This window comes from Ursus arctos, unplaced genomic scaffold, assembly GCF_023065955.2.
Source record: "Ursus arctos isolate Adak ecotype North America unplaced genomic scaffold, UrsArc2.0 scaffold_2, whole genome shotgun sequence".
NCBI classification, from domain to species: domain Eukaryota; kingdom Metazoa; phylum Chordata; class Mammalia; order Carnivora; family Ursidae; genus Ursus; species Ursus arctos.
Window position 1 is genome coordinate 62,917,180 of NW_026622874.1, and position 18,976 is coordinate 62,936,155.

The 18,976-nt window shown below is 52.5% G+C and overlaps 1 protein-coding gene across 3 annotated transcripts; it reads left to right on the top strand.

Annotated features, from left to right (window-relative positions):
• The first annotated feature begins 405 nt into the window (after positions 1 to 405).
• FCRL1 (Fc receptor like 1) lies at positions 406 to 14,543 on the top strand. 3 transcript variants are annotated; one of them, XM_057315543.1, is made up of 12 exons: positions 406 to 981; positions 4,474 to 4,500; positions 6,464 to 6,733; positions 7,222 to 7,272; positions 7,778 to 8,065; positions 8,228 to 8,506; positions 8,834 to 8,950; positions 9,957 to 9,984; positions 10,954 to 11,036; positions 11,254 to 11,325; positions 11,849 to 11,880; positions 12,786 to 14,543. In XM_057315543.1, the coding sequence occupies exons 1-12, from the start codon at positions 951 to 953 to the stop codon at positions 12,855 to 12,857; spliced, it is 1,350 nt and encodes a 449-aa protein (XP_057171526.1). In that variant the 5' UTR covers positions 406 to 950; the 3' UTR covers positions 12,858 to 14,543. The 3 variants fall into 3 exon arrangements, with proteins under 3 accessions (XP_057171526.1, XP_057171525.1, XP_057171524.1); XM_057315542.1 differs by having other exon boundaries at positions 4,474 to 5,585; positions 7,778 to 8,506; XM_057315541.1 differs by having other exon boundaries at positions 7,778 to 8,506.
• The last annotated feature ends 4,433 nt before the right edge of the window (positions 14,544 to 18,976 follow it).

Below are 18,976 nucleotides of genomic sequence, written 5' to 3' on the forward strand. Positions count from 1 at the left end.
TGCCTTCTGCGACTCCACACCCGCACTTGGGCGTCCTTACCGAACGCCGTCTTGCCATGACCCCTGATAGCTTTGCTTCCACACGTTATCTGGTTCTTAATCCTAGATCCTCAAAGACTCAAGAAATGTGGGAAACTAAGATGGTTTATTCTTTCCAAGTATGGTCTGAATTACACGCAGGCTCCTGGTTCCGAGGACGTGGAGCCCCAGTGTCCTCCAGGGAGCGATGGGAGAGATGACACACACCTGATCTGGGGGAGGGGAGGACCGCCATCACACCTGCCTGGTGATCTTGGCAAACTGTCCCCAAGGCCCAGAAGGTAATTTACATAGGCTCATTTCCTGCATTTCACTTACAAACATCCCCCCAGGCAGTAATTTCCTGTGATTCTGTTTTCATCTGTTTCTGCTTCACTGACTGCTACCTCATGAAAGTTTAAATACGGGTGGGAGCCAGTACCTTACAAACAGTTTGACCCTGTACCCGTCATCGTCTGTCACGCCCTGCACATAACCCCAGTGAGAGCCCATCGGCCCCGGCTTGGCGTTCCCGCACAGAGTGACACCGTGCGGCTACGGGGCAGGGACCCGCTGCCTGCAGCAGGACCGCCGTCTGAGGAGCTCTCATCCAAGTCAGAGATCGCCTTTGGGAACGGTGCTTTGAGACACTGCCGAGGGAGCCCCGGTGGGCTAACGTGCACTGTCTCCGAGCTGTGGACATGGAACGAAGCTGCAAGAAGGAGCATCCTTCGTTGTCCCGGCCCCCAGTGGAGAGGAAGTAGAGGGGGGCCTTGGGAGGGCTCTTGCTCTTGTAGTTCTGCAAACGGGCCACAGCGTGACTTCCCATCCTGGCTTCCTCGACCCTCGGCCAAGCCGCTGTGTCTCCACGCAAGCTGGATTCCTCCTTGGAGGAGAAAGCATCTCCAGTGACAGTCCCCGACCGGGTCCTCATGCTGCTGGGGCTCGTGCTGCTGATGTGCGGTGAGTAGGACGTCCAGGTCCAGGCAGGACCTCCCGAGGTCTCTGCCTGCGCCCGTGGATGCCGAGACCTCAGCCTCCAACCGGCGGCTCGCAGGCAGGCAGCTGGTGGTAACAACTGGAAAGCCAGGTGTTTGAAGAAAACTATCATTTCTCTTTTTATCTCATAGGAAGTGTTCAGTGGCTGTCCTTCCTTCCGACATGAATTCTGTCTTTGCTCTCACTGTTGTCAGTAGCCACAGGGATGATTCACACAACAAACCGGGCTCTTTGCTCCTTGTCCTCACCGTCAACACCCTTTCCTTTGTCTTCCACCCTTGGCCCCTCATTCCTGCCATCAAACCCTCGGACAGAGCGTCGCCAACAACGGCTTGCTTTCAAAACCCCTGTTTTCAGCCCCCCACCCCAATCCCACCCAACGGCCACGTGGTGATTGTAACTTCCCTTCTCCGCCCCAGGGACTGGGGCTTTTCACTGCCCACGACTGCCCTCCGTGCCCCCACCGCTCAGCTCAGATGCCGGGGCTCGCACAACACTCCCCTGGCCCCACCCTCCTAATCAACACGCTTCTCTGTGTGCTTCACACCAGTGCCCAAGCAGCTGCGTGTGACTTCACACCAAAGGCACCATCCCGTTGACTCACATGCCTTTAAATGGAGGGCCCGCATCTCCGGTGGCCCCGGCAGCGCTGGTGACACTCCTACAACTTCCTACTCAGTGCCTCGCTCAGACCACTACGTCCACCTTCTCTGTCTCCTCAAACTCCTCCTTCTTACTCTCAGTTTAGATCTTCTGCATGTCCCTGAGGAACTGAAAGCCATCAGAAGAGAATGTCCTCACCTTTCTGCGGCCGCGTCTGTAAACCGCCCGCCCCGCCATGTGTCCCCAGTCAGGATGACACCATCCCGCGTCCCGTGCAGGACGGGACTCCTCCCATGTGCACTGGGTTCCCCGATGCTCTCGCTTTCTCGGAATCGTCGCTGTGCCATCACCACGTTTCTTCATTCTGGGTTAGTCTCCTAAGAGACAAACACGCCACCATGTCTTTTCCCCAAGACAGTGGGAATGAGCCTTGACGGCGTCCCACTCCCTTTCACAGAATTTCCAGGGAGCCGCTGGGCTTGCTTCATCTCTTCCTGCCCTTCCTGTTTTAAACTCATTTTTAACTTACAACACAGTAACATTCACTTTTATGATACACCAGCTCTGATTTTCTAGAAGGACTTGCAGTCATGGGAGCCCCAGCACCACGTTTCCATGTCCTCAAACACTCCCTCCTGGCCTCCATCCCTCCGGCGTCAAACCCAGCCGGTTCCTAAGTGCCGGCGACCGCTGGCCGCTTCTCGGTGCCGACAGGTCCTCCTCCCCCTCGGCCACAGCTGTCCACCTTCCGTCCCCACCACTGCTCCGGCTGGGACCACTCACCCCTCCGTGTCACCCCGGCCCAGGCTCTGTTTTCAGCTTCCTTTCACTTGGCCTCTCAGAGGTAGTCCTTCGCTCTGTCTTCTGGAAGCACCTCTTCCCTTGGCTTCTGGAACACCATATGCTGCTGGTTTTCTTTTTAACTCAACACCTGTTGCTTCCTGACCCACTTTTCCAAGGCTGGTGCCCAGACCTCAGGCTCCACCCGCGCTCACTTCCCAGCCCCTTTCAGACACTTCATGCGCCACTTTGACCTTAAGCTCAAGCTTATTTCCCCAGTTCTGGTCTCTGCTCTGAGCAGCTTTCATGCATTCAACGGCCACTCAGCTATCTCGTAGACACCTTGCACTCCACACGGCCAAACGCATGTCCTGATCTCCCACGCGTTCCCCCCACTTAACCTGCTTCTCCCGGTGACCGCGCCATGCACACGAATGTCACCTCCGCTCTTCCAGCAGCTGTAGCCAAGAGTCTAGGACTTACACTCATTCCTCTCTTTTCTCTACTCTTGACTTCCAATCCATAAGTAACTCTCATTGATTCTACTTTGAAATTTATAGTGGAAATCTGGCCCTTCACGGGCGGCCCTGCCTAGCCTGAGCTGGCGTCTTCTGTCTTCCAGACTAAATTGCCACTAAAGTCCTCCCGGTTTCTCCTGCATGACAGTGTTCTGCCCGTCTTCCAGGATAAGAGTGATTTTACAAACTTAAGTGGGTCCGAACTGTCCACAGCTCCTCATCATACCTGGAATGAAATCCAGACCTGGTGCCAAGTCCAGGCAGCCCTCCATGACTGGTTCCGACCACCTCTACCACACCAGTGCCCACCGCTGCCCCTCTCTCAGCTCCGGGGGCACCACCTTCTCCTCCCCATTCCACCATGAGCTCATTCCTTCTCACGCCCTTTGCATTGGCTAGTTCTCTCTTGGGGGTGCTCTTTCCCAAACACTCAGAAGGCAGCTCTCTACTTTCATTCTGTTTTCTATTCAGCTGACATCTATCCAAAGACTCAAGACCGTCCTAAGATACTCGAACTTATTTCTTGGCTTCATCTCTCCTATAGCACTGATCACTCTCTGAAATCAGGCTATATGTTGAGTTTTTAATTAGGTCTCTCCCCCTAAATTCCCTGACAGCAAAGACTGTTGTTCACATTTGCTCCTGCAACCCTGGCCCCACGTGCAATGCCTGGCACGCAGTAAGCGCTCAAAACTATCTGTACTGTGGACGGATAAAAAACGTGATTTTCACGTTAGCCCCATCGGTTCCATTCTCTACCTGAAGAACAAATTATTCACACCAGCTTTTAAGCTTGAACATCTCAGACTAACCATGGGCTCAAATGGGTAGTAATAATGGGCAATATTTACTGAATGTTAAATACATTCCAGCACTATTCTAAGCATTTTGTGGGTGTGAACTTATTTAACTTATTTAATCCTTGCAGAAGCTCTGTGAGGGAGGAGCATTTTCCCCAGGGTAGCACAGCTTGCAGGGGAAGAGGCGGCTTCAGGTCCCTGCCTTCTGGCTGCAGAGCCTGCATCTTCCCAGAACGTTCTGTTCTTGATCATTATGCCGCCATACCAGCCAAACCCTTGGGGCTGGGAGACTCTTTGGAGAAATCCAGATTCCTTCTGTGGACCTCCTCTGCCGGGACGCTGGTGAATAAAGGGCATCAAGTTGGAGCAGGAGCCTGGCTGTTGTCACTGCAGTTTCCAGGCCCGGGTGGGGTCATCTGGACATTTGAGGGAGGGATGAGAGCCCGGGGCTTGAAGGAGCCATGGAATGAAGGCAACATCTCCTAACCACGGAGCAGAGATCGGAAAGGATTTCCTGATCACAAAAGGAACTATGTGGTGACGGGGAATGTGGGAGAAGGAACAGAGGTGAAGAAGGAGGGACGAGCAGAACAGTGGGCAGGATGGAAGATGGAGAGAGGGAAGGGGGAGGAGGAGAAGGGAGGGGGGCTGCGGGAGGGCACACAGAGAGCAGTGCAGGGGGAGGGCAGCCGGGCTGCATGGGCTGCCTGTTTGGGATCTGCACCCGTACTGACCTCTCCTGAATTCTCTCCTAGCTCCAGCCTGTGGACCAGCCAGGGAAGGTGAGTGGCACTTCCCCCTCCTCTCCGCGGTCCACGGGCATCATGTCACTGGAGCCCCTGTGGGAGGCCCGGGGATGCTGTCTGCCATCTGGTGACGGCCGCCGAGTCTCCCGTGACCGTGGCTCCCTGGGGCCCAGGCTGTTTGTGTTCAGGCCAGCTTCTGCAGCTGTCACATGACCGCTCAGCTAGGGGAGCCGGTCTCGCCCCCACCTTCTCAAAACCACAGTCCTTTCTGTGGGAAGTCGCAGCTCAGGAAGGAAGCCACAGTTGCACAGGAAGTCCCTGGGTGTGGAAGACGGACCTTAGGGGATCGCTGCCCTCCCAGCCTCGGGGGCAGCAAGGCCCCGGTATCTTCCCCACGGGGTGCTCCCCCAGGAGCGATGCAGGAAACGCCGCCGTTGCACGTCCACGGAGAACAGGACAGTCGGTCCCTGGGCCACGGGAAATGAAATAGCACCTGCCCCCTTCCCGTTTCCAGCCTGGCTCTGCAGCCGCAGCTGTAGCCCGCGCGACTTCTCCCTCAGACCCCGGTTGGCGCAGACCCGCCTCGCTCTGATCCTGATTCAAAGTCTTGCCTTTCCCAGACGAAGAGAGGAGGAAGTTTCCCCCCAGAAGGAGTCTTCCACTGAAGTGCCTTTCAATCCAGGATACGTCAGAACTGCTCTCTTACACATAAAATACTAACTACAGGGTTCGAGGAGGCGTCCTATCCCCTCAAGAGCCCTGGCCCCATGTACAGCTGGGGAGCACAGCACTGCAGGGCCAAGCCAGAGAGACTCAGAACCAGCCCAGGCTTCTGGGACGCTCTCCCAAGGTTCGTCCGCGCTGAACTCAGGCCGTGGGTTAATGCCAACACGCCTGTGCCTGACCCTGCTTTTACCCCATGAGTGCCCAGTCCGAGCCTAAGCAGAAATCCAAACCCACATCCGGAAGAAACAAAGCTTCCACTACCAGGAGTTTGCCAGGTTTGCCTGGAAGACCTGAGAAGTATTCTGAGCTGCAAGACTGAGCTCCAGCCCTTGCAAACTGTCCTGTCCACCGTCCCACGGCACGCCACCCTCCCCATTCAGAAGAGTGGGGTGCAGGTGCCTAGATGCTTTTTCTATTCCTTTCTCCATCCTCACTCCCCTGGGGACTGCAGTCTTCCAAGGAGAGAAGACAACCCCTAGTGCCAGGAATTCCAGGTCCCAGGGTGAACGTTCTGGGTCCAACACTGGAATTGAGTGTTCAGAAGGCCCAGGGTGCAGTGCTCCAGTAGCAAAGGCGTGAGGGTGACGGATGTGGCTTGAGGGTGACGGGCATGGCATGAGGGTGACGGGCATTGGAGCAGTAGTCACCTCTCAGGGATCGAGAACTCTTGGCATTTTTATCTGGTGAGGTGGGAAAGGCTTTTCTTAGGAAAATTGCTAAACTTGCCCGAAGAGCAGAGGCTCTGAGGTTGGGTACACACATGCCCCAAGAGCTGGCGTACCCTAGCTGTCCTGACAGCTGTCCTGACAAATCCTGTCCGGGATTGGACGCTTCCCCCACGCTGCAGCTGGGCAGATGGGGGGAGGCAGGACCCAGATTCGCCCCTCTGCTGTCCATCCAGAGAAGAGCCCCTTCTGCCAAAATGGGAGGCATCCCTGAGGCTCAGCGTATAGACTAAAACTGCCTCTTACGACCCCAGTTTGTACAAGGTTTGCGTCGCGTCCCAGAGCAAGCGAGCTGGGTGTGTGCGTGCGGCATTTTCAGGCACACACACGCCTACTCCTTCCATTTGGAGCAGCAAATGTCAAAGAGTGGGAACCAGCCAGAAGGTAGAGGTGAAGGGAGGAGACCCTGCGCAGGGGCAGGCCATACTGGGGGGGGGGGTGTCTCTGCACCCAACTGGCTTTATACCAAATGCTGAGAACACAACATGACTCTTACAGGAACTCTGAAACCCATTGCCCTGGAATATGTCTTTCGTCCTTCTCTCTAGTGCTGCTTCTGACAGCCCAGCCCTCTCGGCCCAAGGAGGGGAGCTCAATGACCCTGATCTGTGAGACCCAGGCCACTTCTCAGAAGACGGATGCCCAGCTCGAGTTCTGCTTCTTCAAAGACGGCCGGGCCCTGGGGCAGGGCTGGAGCAGCTCCCCGAAGCTCCTGCTCCCCACCGTGTGGAGGGAAGACTCGGGGTCCTACTGGTGTGAAGAAAAGACCACGGCTCTCAGAGCCACACGGAGCCCCAGGATCCAGATACAGGTGCAAGGTGAGCGCAGGGACCTGTGCCGGGGCCTGACACAGGGCCAGCCACGAGGCCGCCCTTCCCTCGGGGGGAAGGAGCTGTTGGAGACGTGTCTGAGCTTCTCTCCTTCTCAAAGTCCTGAAGGGATCTGCCCTCATTCTTGCTAATCTCACTCAAGTGCACAGAAGAGTACTTAGGAACCCCTCACGGCGTCCTCCCTGTGCTGGAGAGCGGGGGCCGGTCCCTGCATGATCACGGCCCCTGATGGCCAGAAGCTCGCGCAGCACCCTTCACAGCACGGGAGGACACGCGTGGCGGTGGTGGGAGTCACGGGAGCTACAGAGAAGGGAGAAGTCAGACCCGCATGGTACAGGCAAGCTTTGGGCACGAGGCCATCAGAGGAGAAGCCGGGGCTTGGTTTTGAAAGAAAGGAAGAGAAGGGGGCGTTTTGTGACTCTGAACCGTGTCACTCCATGCCTGGGTGGGCACGCTAACGTCTCCCCCATTCTCAGACAACGATGCGTCCGTGGTGCCTGGAAGAGGATGTGGACTACCTCCAGAAGGTTGGCTTTCCCACCCTTGCTCAAAACTCAGCACTGGTGAGGCCGGACTGGAACAGGGAACCACTAGGCAGCAGGCCCCGCTCTAGGCCCCACGTGCTTTATGTCATGGGACCGTCCCAACTGTAGGAGATAACTAGCATTCCCCCCTGCATTGTACGGATGGGAAACTGAGTCTCAGAGAAGTGAAGTGATTGGATCCAGCACCCACAGGAAGATGCGGACCCAGCACTCAAGCCCGGACAGCTTGCTGTGCCATCTGTGCCATGGCCACCAGAGTGCGGGTTTGAGAGGCCAGGATCCGGGAGCCCCACTGTCCCGGGGAGGGAGGGGGAGCTGCATCCCCTGTGCTTACAGTGTGGCCTTTCTCACCCTACCACCATCCAACAATCAGCAACAACCCCCTAGAACACCACTACCCACCACTGAACTGTATAAATTATTGACTTAACTCCAGGCCTCTGCTTCCAGGACGTCACGCCCCGTGTGTCACCTTGTGTTTGTGTAGGCGTTCCCGTCTGGAATGTGAGCTTGGAGGTGCAGCCCCCAGGGGGACAAGTGCAGAAGGGAAAGAAGCTGGTTCTCATCTGCTTGGCCACCCAGGGCACAGGAGACATCACCTTCTCCTGGTACAAAGGGGCCCTGGGTTTGAACCTGGAAACAAAGACCCAGAGCTCCCTGGCCGCAAAGTTTGAGATCCTGGCAGTGACGGACAGTGACACAGAGAAATACTACTGCACGGCCGACAACGGCTATGGCCCCAGCATCAGCGAGCTGGTGAGCGTCACCGTCAGAAGTAAGTTCCATGACCTTCTGTCCCACCAGCCTCTCCACTCTCGGGGCCCCACGTTCCCTGGGGCAGCCCAGGGAACTTCGGCGGGGCTGAGCCTCTGTGGGCAGGGATTACGAGTCTGTCACGGTACGGGGACCCTCTTGGATGGCCCTCTGTCTCCCTCAGGTCCAGTGTCCCGCCCCATCCTCACCGTCGGGGAGCCGGGAGCCCAGGTCTTCCCTGGGGACGTGGTGGAGCTTCGCTGTGAGGCCCAGAGCGGCTCTGCCCCGATCCTGTACCGGTTTTATCACGAGGATGTCACCCTGGGGAGCAGCTCGGCCCCCTCTGGAGGAGGAGCGTCCTTCAACCTCTCTCTGACCGCAGAACATTCTGGAAACTACTCCTGTGAGGCCGACAATGGCCTAGGGCCCCAGCACAGCGAGACGGTGCCACTCACTGTCACAGGTACAGCTCAGGCTATTGAACCGCGTTGGTCAATGTCCCTTTCCAGCATCCTGGGAGACCTTTACAGACCCCACAGTATTTCTGGTGCTGTGCTACCAACGATGGAGGGTCTGAGAGTGGTGCTGTCCTGGGAGGTGTGTCTGAGGGGCACGGACGACATGAAGGCTGGTGTCTCTCTCCTGCCGTCAAGTCACATAAGGCAATCCCACTGCCCCCACCCCCTGGCCCAGGAAGAGCAGACCTTGGCGTCATCCCACACCCGAGACATCTGCTCTCCCAAAACCAGCCCTCCTGCACGGCGGCTCACGTGCAGACCTCTCCCCTCAGTGCCTACGGAGGACAGGAAGGAACTTCTCACCTCGGGAATCCTTGAGGGACTGTTTGGCACCCTTGGTCCCACCATTATGGCCCTATTGTTCTGCTGTTGGCTCAAGAAAAGAATAGGTTAGTATTTATAGATTCTGGTATTTTGTCACTGTGACCTTTGTTTTCACAGAAATAGGCAGGACTGGGGAGGAGAACGCTGTGAGGGACGGGTACATCCTGCCAGCCACCCAGCCCGCAGATCCGCTCCCGACCCCCAGCATGGGAGCCGCATCCATCTCTCTAGCGCGGTGTCTGTGTGGTCCAGTCCCCCACTCCGTGTGCGATCAGGCGGGGCTCGGCCGATGTCTGGTGCTTCTGGGATCTAATTTGCACCCCAACTCTGACTCTATTTAAAATAAGTAGTCAGCTACTGGAAGAGAAACACAGTTGGCAATTCCAGCACCGCCGACCACCCCCCAGTCCAGGTCAGCCCCTCAGTTCTCCTCCCCCAGAGCATCAACAGGTGCTTATCCCGCTTTCTGGAATGCTCGTCCACGCCTCCTCACGTCTGCTCACGGTGGGATCTCTCCTACTTTTCAGCCTAAATGCCCTTCTCCCCCAGAGGCTTCACCCAGCCTGCAGTTCTCGCATTCTGTTCTTCCTCAGAGCCCCAAGGTCTTTAGCCTCCCCCTGGCTCGCGGTTGGTAACACCTATTCCCTTGTGCATTTGATCTTGGACTCCTGCTCTCCACGGAGCCGGATGGAGACGATGCGACATTCTCATTTACATTCCACGTTTGTCCGGCCCCGTGGGGCACCTCACCCGTCTGTAACGTGCCCGTGCCCGCCTCTGAGGACTGTTGTCATGACAGCAGTAGCTGGTGTGTTGTCAAAACCCAAAGCAAGAAACACACTCGGTGTTCGGGTCCAGAGACTCGGGCACAGGTCCTGGCTCTGGGCAGCTCGGCTGGCCACTCTGTGCTGAGTGTCTTCACCCGCAAGGGGAAGGATCCTCGGAACTGATGGCCGGATGTCCTCTGGCACGCGGTGGCCGGCCCAAGGAGCAGGGCCCACACAAGGGCTATCTGAAAACTGACCAACAGATTCCCCCTTTGACGTGTTTACTCATCTGCTTGACTTGTAGGAAGACGTCCAGCCCGGGACCCGAGCAGGTGAGGCTCTGTGCCCTCCGTGTGCTGATAATGCAGGAACCCCCATCCTCATGGTTTCCAGTCGTCCTCTCTCATGTTGTGTGTTTTATTATCCCAGCTTCCACGCCAGAGTTCTCCCACTGGTAACCGAGGGTCTGTTTGCTCTTCCTCTTTGTTTCTACATTAATTAGCTCAAGTCCTTCCATCTTTCTTCCTAATTCACCTCCCTCACTCAACTACTTTGACCCATTTCACATGTTCACCGATGAATTGATTCATTCAATCAATTAACCAATATTGGAGGGTCTGTGAACCAGTCTGAGGAGGCAGGAAAACAGGATCCCGAGATCCTGAACATATCTCAGAGGCATTAAGACACATGCACGTTTCAATCATTAAGACCGGAGAGTGATAACGGTCCCGAAAACTTGCTGGTGACGTTCTTTAGTTTAGAGGAGGAAAAGATTTTTAAAATACATGCATCTGGAGACATCAAGGTTTAGTTGACATATTTTTATACTGTGTTGTTATTCATGCCGACAAAAATCAGCTTATTTTCCCAATTTGAGCAGCGGTGTTCCAGGGCTACGTATGCACACGTTCACTTCTCTCCCTTCCTCAAGCTCCTTGTTCTGCCTAACAACCTGTTCTCCATTGGGGGTATTCTTCCCTCAGTGTTCACGTAGCACCCACCATGGGAGGGGCGCTATTCTAGGTGCGGGCGACCCCACACTGAGCCCCCCAGGTAAGAATCTGCACTCGTGGGCAGTGCACGCCAGGGCTGCTCTGCCGGGCCCTGCTCGGCCCAGGTACAGGGCTCGTACCGCACCGTGGAGCTGACCGCTGGTTTCCCCACAAGTCGGCGTTCTGCTCAGGACCCTTGCTAACAGGCTTCTCTCCTGCCGTGTCTTGCTCACAGCCCTGGACAGTATGTCTGGGGCATTGGGGGGTGCTATCCCGCAGAGTTAGCGTGTGTTTCCGTGTCTGCAGGAGCCCTCCCAGCCCCGTGCCGCAGGTGTCCAACTACGTCAACTCAGCTGCCCCGCTGCGGGAACCGTCTGTATACGAGAACGGTGAGGCTTCCCAGGGACCTGGCCCGAGCAGCTGGAGGCAGCCGGGGAGGGGCAGTGGGGTGACGTCTGCTAGCCTACCTGTGTCTGCTGTGCCCCAGCCGCCCCCGCCCACAGACGGCGCGTCTGTCTTCGTGGTGAGGGGGCGTAGGCACAGAGTGAGTAAGCGGCAGGAAGAGAGGACGGTGTCACCATGCCCGCCTCCTTTCTTCTCCTTCAGTGAACGTCGTAAGCAGCGGGAACGAGGTCTACTCTTTGGTGTACCATACTCAGCAGGAGCGGCCAGCAGCAGGTGAGACGTGAGGAACTGAACTTGTCTCTGACTTTCATCTCCCCTGGAACCAAGACGATACTCAGTGTTTGCAAATGGCATATGGCGGTGCTCCCCGGCGCTGCTGCTCTGCCTTGGAGCTGGCTGTGGGCTTTGCTCGGCTTCCTGAGCGATGGCCTCGGGTCTGGGAGCTGCCCGAGGAGAGCCCAGTGCTGGCGCGGGCTCAGCGCCCCCGGTGTCCGCCTGCCCTCCTGGAGCGGCCCCGCTCGCTGCTGTTGTCCCATCCATATCTGGTGGGTCCAGAAATGCAAAGAGTGTAGATGCCCAGAGGGACCCACTGACCCGGCCACCTCTAGGCTGCCCGTCGTCCTCTGTACGGTGAGGAAGTTGTGTTTGTGATAGGCAGAAAAGCAAGACTAAAAATATTGTTGGAAATCAATGCTCGGGAAGTAGAGAGGAGGAGAAGAAGCCTTTATTAGCACGACTTTAGCGGAGGACTTGAAATATAAGCGAAATCTTACAGCCCACACCTTCTACCCCACAGTAGAGCCCCGGAGGACACAGAGCACGGACCAGGTGAGTGAGAAGCCCTATTGTACTTTCCTCCCTGCTCTCCTTTCTTTCTTCCAGGGACTGGTTCTCAAACTTTTAAAACTATGGCCACTAAGGAAAAACAAAATGTTCTCAGGGCCCATATCTTCCCTTATCTCCGCACACAATGGGAAGAACATTTGGTTGTAGCAGCAAAGCCTCACCGTGTAAGGGAATTTTGGAGGCTGGCAACGGAGACGTGGTGACTTGCGCTTACGCTAGAGTGCCTGGCTACCCCCCAAATTCTATTCCCTGGGGATCTCTATCCTGAAATACTGTTGGACAACACACACACCCCACTTTGTGTAGGGAGGTTAACCACACAAGCGGTGGAAAACTAAATTAATACTGAACAAAGCTACGTAACAGTGATTTGTGTCACCTCAGTAACTTGTAAACCTTGAACGATTCAGGACATCACTGGTGATACAAAGATACTTCCAGAAACCTACAGGAGTTCCAGCTCCACACGTGTGCAAGGACAGTAGGGGCTTTGTAAGTTTGTCAAGCATGGTGGGGGTAGCCAGAGGTCTCAGGACAGAATCTGTGCCCTTGGTAAACTCGAGTGACACGCTAAATGTCGTTTATGAGTACAGAGTCCTGACATCCTGAAAAAACGACAGCCCGTGGCACTGCCTAATGGTGGCGCGTTAGAACGGAGTTCTCACGTTTTGATGAGCTTCGGCTCCCCGGGAGCAGCTCTGCAGCCCACCAGTGGGGCACGGAGCCTTTGACAATGTTCACCTGGGGCCAGGCTTCCGAGGGCTCCAGGTCGCGTGCTGTGCGGCGTGCCGTGATAGGACACATCCAGGCTGATTGGGGAAGAGAACCAGGGCAGGCATGTGCTACCTGTCTTCTGCTCTGTCCTACCCGTGTGCCTTTGCTTTCAGGACGCCGCAGCCATCTATTTTCGGCTGAAGAAGGCAAGCGTTACGGATGTGGACTATGAAGACGCTATGTAGCGTCCTGGAAGATCTGCTCTTTGGAGACCGTCCGTGACCCCAGACTCAGAGCCGATATGCTCTTAGGATCCTGGGGCAGCCAGCCTTCCAGGACTTCTCATCCAGGTGCTTTCCCGCCAGAGACTATCCCCGCACCTACCATGACGTGGAGGTGGGTCTAGCCCTGAAGAAACCACCCAAAAGAACCACCGTGAACGCAGGAGTGGGACCCGACTCCTACTGATTCTTTCAGGCACAGGTCAAATTGTGCTCTAGTTTCTTTCTAGAAGAGGAAACAGGGCGGGTGAAAGAACTGGGGACGTTGGGGTGGAGGGACAGTGAAGCTCACTCGGAGCCCATGGACGTGAGTTAGCGATTCCGCGGGGCGGCTGCGTGGAGATGGGCACCCGTCCTCTCGTCCGGCGCAGACGAGCTCTGTGCTAAACTCTGGAACAGAACTCCAGCCCTGACACCTACATGACTCATTCTGCTTCTGCATAAACCATGTGACTCTGTGCATTTGGGGTCACTGCTACCAAGTTAGAATTCAAAGTTTCGTGAATAGTTACTGCGGGTGCATTCAATTTTAGTGACATACGTTGCACACACGGACGCATCTGGGTGCCCCCGTATTTATAACGAGGTACAATCTTTCTAAGCTTCACCACATCCAAAGTGCTCTGTTTGTGGCACCTCTAAAGGCTTTATGAATATAATTTCTCTTCTTTTATTCACAAACGTTAAAAAAATGGGACAATACAATGCAGAGTCTATGTTTTAATTTTAAAACAATTATACACCAACTCTTACAAATTAAAACAATTTAGAAGTATATAATGTAAAATGTCGGAGCCTTCCCTACATCTCACAAGTGGTACCCATTGTTTAAAAACCGAGCCTGGTGAATTCAATACTACTGTAATATATTTTAATCTTTTCAGTGCTGATGGACATTAGGTGGTTTCCCAAAATTTTATGTTATGAAAACAATACTAAGAAAAGTGTCCTCGCACATACGTACTTCTGCGTTCCTGCTAATCCGTCTGAAGGATACATTTATAAATCAGGGACTTGGGCATTTTAAGTTGTGCACATTTTATGTTTTTGTTTAATACTCTCGGACGGCTGTGTCAGTGAACACATCGACCGACAACGCGTGAGCCCGTCTGGGAGAGAAAAGTACCATTGTTACTTCAATCAAAAATGTTAAAACGACTAACGCAGTTGAGCATTTTCCCCATAAATTGACTGTTCATTTGCAGTTCTTCCCAAAGTTTCCTGTGCTGGCCCTTTATGCATTTTCTCAGGGTTCATTTGCCTTCTTCTTACGGTTTTTGTAGCCACTACTTATCATTTACACCTGGCGAGGGGCACTCGGTACCATCAGTCTGACAAATCCACACACCCAAGTAACCCAAACTCTTGTCGGGATATAAAATTTCTGCCTCATTCCGGAAACTACCCTCACGTTCCCTCCCATGTGATTATGTTCTCACAATGTCCTTCTATGTTCTTATCGTGCTTTCATAATTTTGAGATATAGTCACTCAGGGTATCATATGTATGTTCGGTGCGAGGTAAGAATCTGACTTCTGTTTTGGATTTTTATATTATATTTTTGATATTACGACTTTACTTTTTGGAATAAAAAAATTATGTGACATAGAGATTGAAGTATTTTTTCAAATAAATATAAATTATCTCCTATTATTTATGAAGAAGTCTCTTCTTTTTTCTTTTATTTTCATCCTACCTTATCTCATCCAAATAAAAACACATTAATTAGGGGATTAGAGGTTTACGGATCTCAAAGTTTTCTTCCTGTTTAATACTTCCGCTTAACACTAATACCGTTTGAACTTCTGTCCGTGACGACTTTTCCCATTGCTGGATGGGCTCCAACCACATCCCTGTGCTCTTCCCACACGCCCTGGGCCGTCCCAGCTCAGGAGCTCTGCACACTCTGGCAGTGCCGTGATGGTCTTCCTCCTGCACCCTCGCTGGCTCTCATCTCCTCAGCTGCATTTCTCACTTGCATTTCTGTTTCTCGCCCATGGAAATGTTTACGTTTTTCTTTTTTAGGACAAATGTAGGTTTTTATATTTTATATTTAATCTGCCACCGTGAAGTATTCGGATCTCAGGGAGGACTCCAGGAGTGAAGTGGGAGTCCCAGGCGACCAAAAGCTTGAACTTTCTTCTGGATTTGCACCTGTGCTCCACCACTTAGTAGAGCTGCAGTTTTGATCAAGTTGGTTAACCTCTATGTATCTCGTCATGCTTAAAACTGGGATAACAATGGTATCTAATATATGATGCTCTCTTGTTCATTACATAAAATCACTTTGTTTAAAATGCTTCAAGGGCAGGGGTGCCTGGGTGGCACAGTGGTTAAGCGTCTGCCTTCGGCTCAGGGCGTGATCCCAGCGTTGTGGGATCGAGCCCCACATCAGGCTCCTCTGCTATGAGCCTGCTTCTTCCTCTCCCACTCCCCCTGCTTGTGTTCCCTCTCTCGCTGGCTGTCTCTATCTCTGTCAAATAAATAAATAAAATCTTTAAAAAATAATAATAAAATGCTTCAAGGTCAGCTGATGAATCACTGAACTCTACCTCTGAAACTAATCATACACTATATGCTAATTAATTGAATGTAAATAAATTTTTTTTTAAGATTTTTATTTTTATTTATTTGACAGAGAGAGACAGCCAGCGAGAGAGGGAACACAAGCAGGGAGAGTGGGAGAGGAAGAAGCAGGCTTTTAGTGGAGGAGCCTGATGTGGGGCTCGAACCCAGAACGCTGGGATCACGCCCTGAGCTGAAGGCAGATGCTTAACCACTGCGCCACCCAGGTGCCCCCGAATGTAAATAAAATTTTAAGAAAGATTTAGAACATCTGAAAAAAAATAAAATGCTTCAAGGTGTACGTGCATACATTAAGTGCTCAAAAAATTATTATGATTATTATTATTCAAATTTCCCTTTTTGTTATTTACACGGCTTTACTGTGATGGGTATAACACTTCATTTTATTATTTCAACAACCTTAAAATAGTTTAAATGCATTTAATTTATTGTAATTCTTATGTGGTTCTTCTGCCTGAAGTTTTAGGTATTTAAGTATGCATTTGTCACATATTGTGAACCTTGTTCATCATAATTTGCTGGGGTTTGTGACTGTTGATGGAGAGACACCCTGTGCATGGTGAGTTTCACGTGACCTGTGCTCCTGACTGTGTCCCTCAAAAGCCATTTGGTATGTGCTGCTTCTAAGTCCTGGGGGTGTCCATTGGCCCGGGACCACTTTTTATGATAAATCCTTATTCCTGGAGCCCATCCATGGTAGTGGCACAGTCCTAGGGTTCTGACATCTCAGGGGAAACTCTGTTTCCCTCAGAGCTCATAGAAAGATAAGGTTACCTGTCATCTCTGTGCTGGTGGGTGAATTTTTTCCCCCTCCACGTCACTCTTTCATTAAAAGGAAAGTCTTCCGATGGTTCAGATTTTATGTGTTTTGGTTTCAACCTTCTGCCTTTTGCAGACCCAGGGTTTTGCCTCTGAGTTCCAAATGGAGTAAATGCTAAGCTCATATAAATTATCTAGTGTAATATTTTCTCCTCGTGGCACCAGTAATGTCAATTTACATGTGTAACACTCTGTTTTCACTTCTTTTTCTTTGCTTACCTGTAATGGAGGAAATTTCCCTTCCTTTTTACCTGTTTAAGTATGCATTTTAAAAATGATGTAATATTTATCCATCCCTGAGTGAATGAAGGCACGCTTCCTCCGACTGGTGAATTACCACCTCCTGAGCTAGGAAGGAGTCGTTAGCAGAGTAAGTTAGAAGAATGAGCAGATCCCTTGAAGGGAAACCAAAACCGAAACCAGAAGTACAATCCGGACCTTGGTTCTTGGTCTTCTGCTGCTGGGAAGAGACCCAAGTAAGCTGCCTTGGCGGCTCTGCTAAGAGTCAGTGTTCTCAGTGCCCCAAGGGTCCCCTCCACCCAGCTCACACATCTACACTTAGAAGAGAAACTAGAAGCCTTCAGATTGAATTGTCTTGGTCTCTGGGGGCCCCCCCACCCTGGCTGCCACCCCCAGGGAGCCCAGGCCCCTTGGCAGGAGGTATTTTCACAGACCGAGGGAGGTCTGCTCCCGGTCGCAGATGCCACTCAGATATCTACCCAGAGCCTCACTAAGTCTCCCTGTGCCCCTCCCCGCCTCAGACTTCCAGACCGGGCTGCCCTCGATCTCCACCACGGCAATGGCAACGTCTTCTTCAAAAAGGAATTAATAATAATTTCTACTGACATTGAAGAAAATGATCTTCCTCATGAAGAAGAAAACTTTGAGATCCGTAAGCCTCTAATCTCCTAAACAATGACTACCTGAAGCTCGGCTCACTCCCGTCCTTCTCAGATTGCCTGGGGTAGATACGTGGATAATTCTGAGGACCCGGATCTCTGGAGCTGCTTCATCTCCACATCTGCCGGGGAGGGAATGGACAAAAGTTTCCAGGCACTCTTGGTCCGAATTCCCTGCCGTGCCGTCTGGACTATGGGGGCCCATCAGAATTCTAGGAATTAATGAATCGCATTGTAGGGCGTCTTCTGGGCAGAATGTCTGGGTCTGCCTCAATGACACCCGGACAGTGTCTGCAGAGACAACATCAAGTTTCCCACTAGCCGGTTCTGCTCCAACAAACATTAGCACCTCCAAAAGGGTGTATCTCCTACCCTGGACGCATGATTTCTAGGTCGAGCCCCATTCAACAAGGACCTATCACGTTGCTCAAGATAATTATAGTAGCAACTGAAATTATTACTGTAACTGCTCCCACATGAGGATGATGGCGGTGACTTAGGACCATGTCCACTGCCACGTATGCAGCAATTCCTGTGGGAAGTGATTGCGTACATTGTGACATTTAACTCTGTCATTGCGGCCTTGCAGCCCCAAATTCAACCACATACATCCAGAGATCTCGGAAGTTGACCAGCCTCATTTTCTCGTTGTGGCTATCCTGGTAATCAACTTCCTCAAATGAGAGATGGTATTTATTGTGTTGTGAGTTCTAGTTCATGAAGAGTCTGTTTGTGTCTGTCTCAATCCTGACACACCCCACCTTGGCATTGCATCTTGTGTCCCTTCCAAGACACTGAACAGAGTTGACAAGGACACTGTCGCCCCGCGTCTGACACAGTACCCTAGTGTATGCTGCCACATGCAGAATGTCCAAGTCAAGGGTCTACCTGGTCAGTCCCAGAGGCTTTCGTGTCTCTAGGTAACTCTGCTTCTCTCTGGCACCTGTGACTCCATCTTGCTGGTGGCCCAGTATCCTGGCACAAGGAGTGTTTGTATCTCTCACTTTGGCCAATGCACCCCCACCCTACAGTTTCACTTCCACCACTGTAACCTTGAACTTGAAGTTCCTTTGTCCTCCAACGAACCGCTGAGCTCCTTGTCTCTGGCTGCAGCCCCTACTTTGCATCTGAGTTTAGGTGGGCCTGCAAGTTGTGTCCGTCCACGTGTAAATGTCTGCCATCTGTCAGGTTGGAACACCACCCGGATGGAACATGCCGGTCACCTTAAGAACACACTGCCACCCCAGTGGCCCACCTACCCACTGTGGCCTCTCATTTCTCTTCCCCTGAATCACTCACTTTCACAGAAACCGCACCCCTACCATGGGAAAAAGCGAATTCTCAACTCAAGAGCCACGTGCCCATACAGGACAGAAAGAAACCACAAATATTTAGAAAAATCTGCTCAGATGTCTATGAAAAACCAATACCTACCATCAGCTCTTCCTCTACCTTTTGCTTACGCCTTTTTCTGTATTTTTTTCTTTAATTCACCATCCTCCGTCAGAATCCTGTGCCGTCCTGACTGGGCAGGACGAGGAGGAGCCACAGGCCACCTAGAAGCCCTTCCAGAGGCCAGGGCTTGACGAGAAGCTCAGTGAGCAGCTCTGGTCCCAGGGAGAGAAACACTTAACCTCTTCCAAACACAAGTAAACCATTTGCCCGTGCAGAAACGTAAAGTAGCATTGCTTGACACACTTTGAGGTGAGAGAGGCTAAAAAAAGCTGGGTCTTCTTTTTTATGAATCTTTTAGAAATATATAAATAACATGTGTTTATT

What these genes read in the sequence shown, in the direction of transcription:
- FCRL1 (XM_057315541.1), top strand. Translation starts at nt 951, where the DNA reads ATGCTGCTGGGGCTCGTGCTGCTGATGTGCG. An exon ending in CCAGCCCGGGACCCGAGCAG is followed by an intron (nt 9,985 to 10,953) that starts GTGAGGCTCTGT and finishes CCGTGTCTGCAG; the next exon opens with GAGCCCTCCCAGCCCCGTGC. An exon ending in ACCGTCTGTATACGAGAACG is followed by an intron (nt 11,037 to 11,253) that starts GTGAGGCTTCCC and finishes CTTCTCCTTCAG; the next exon opens with TGAACGTCGTAAGCAGCGGG.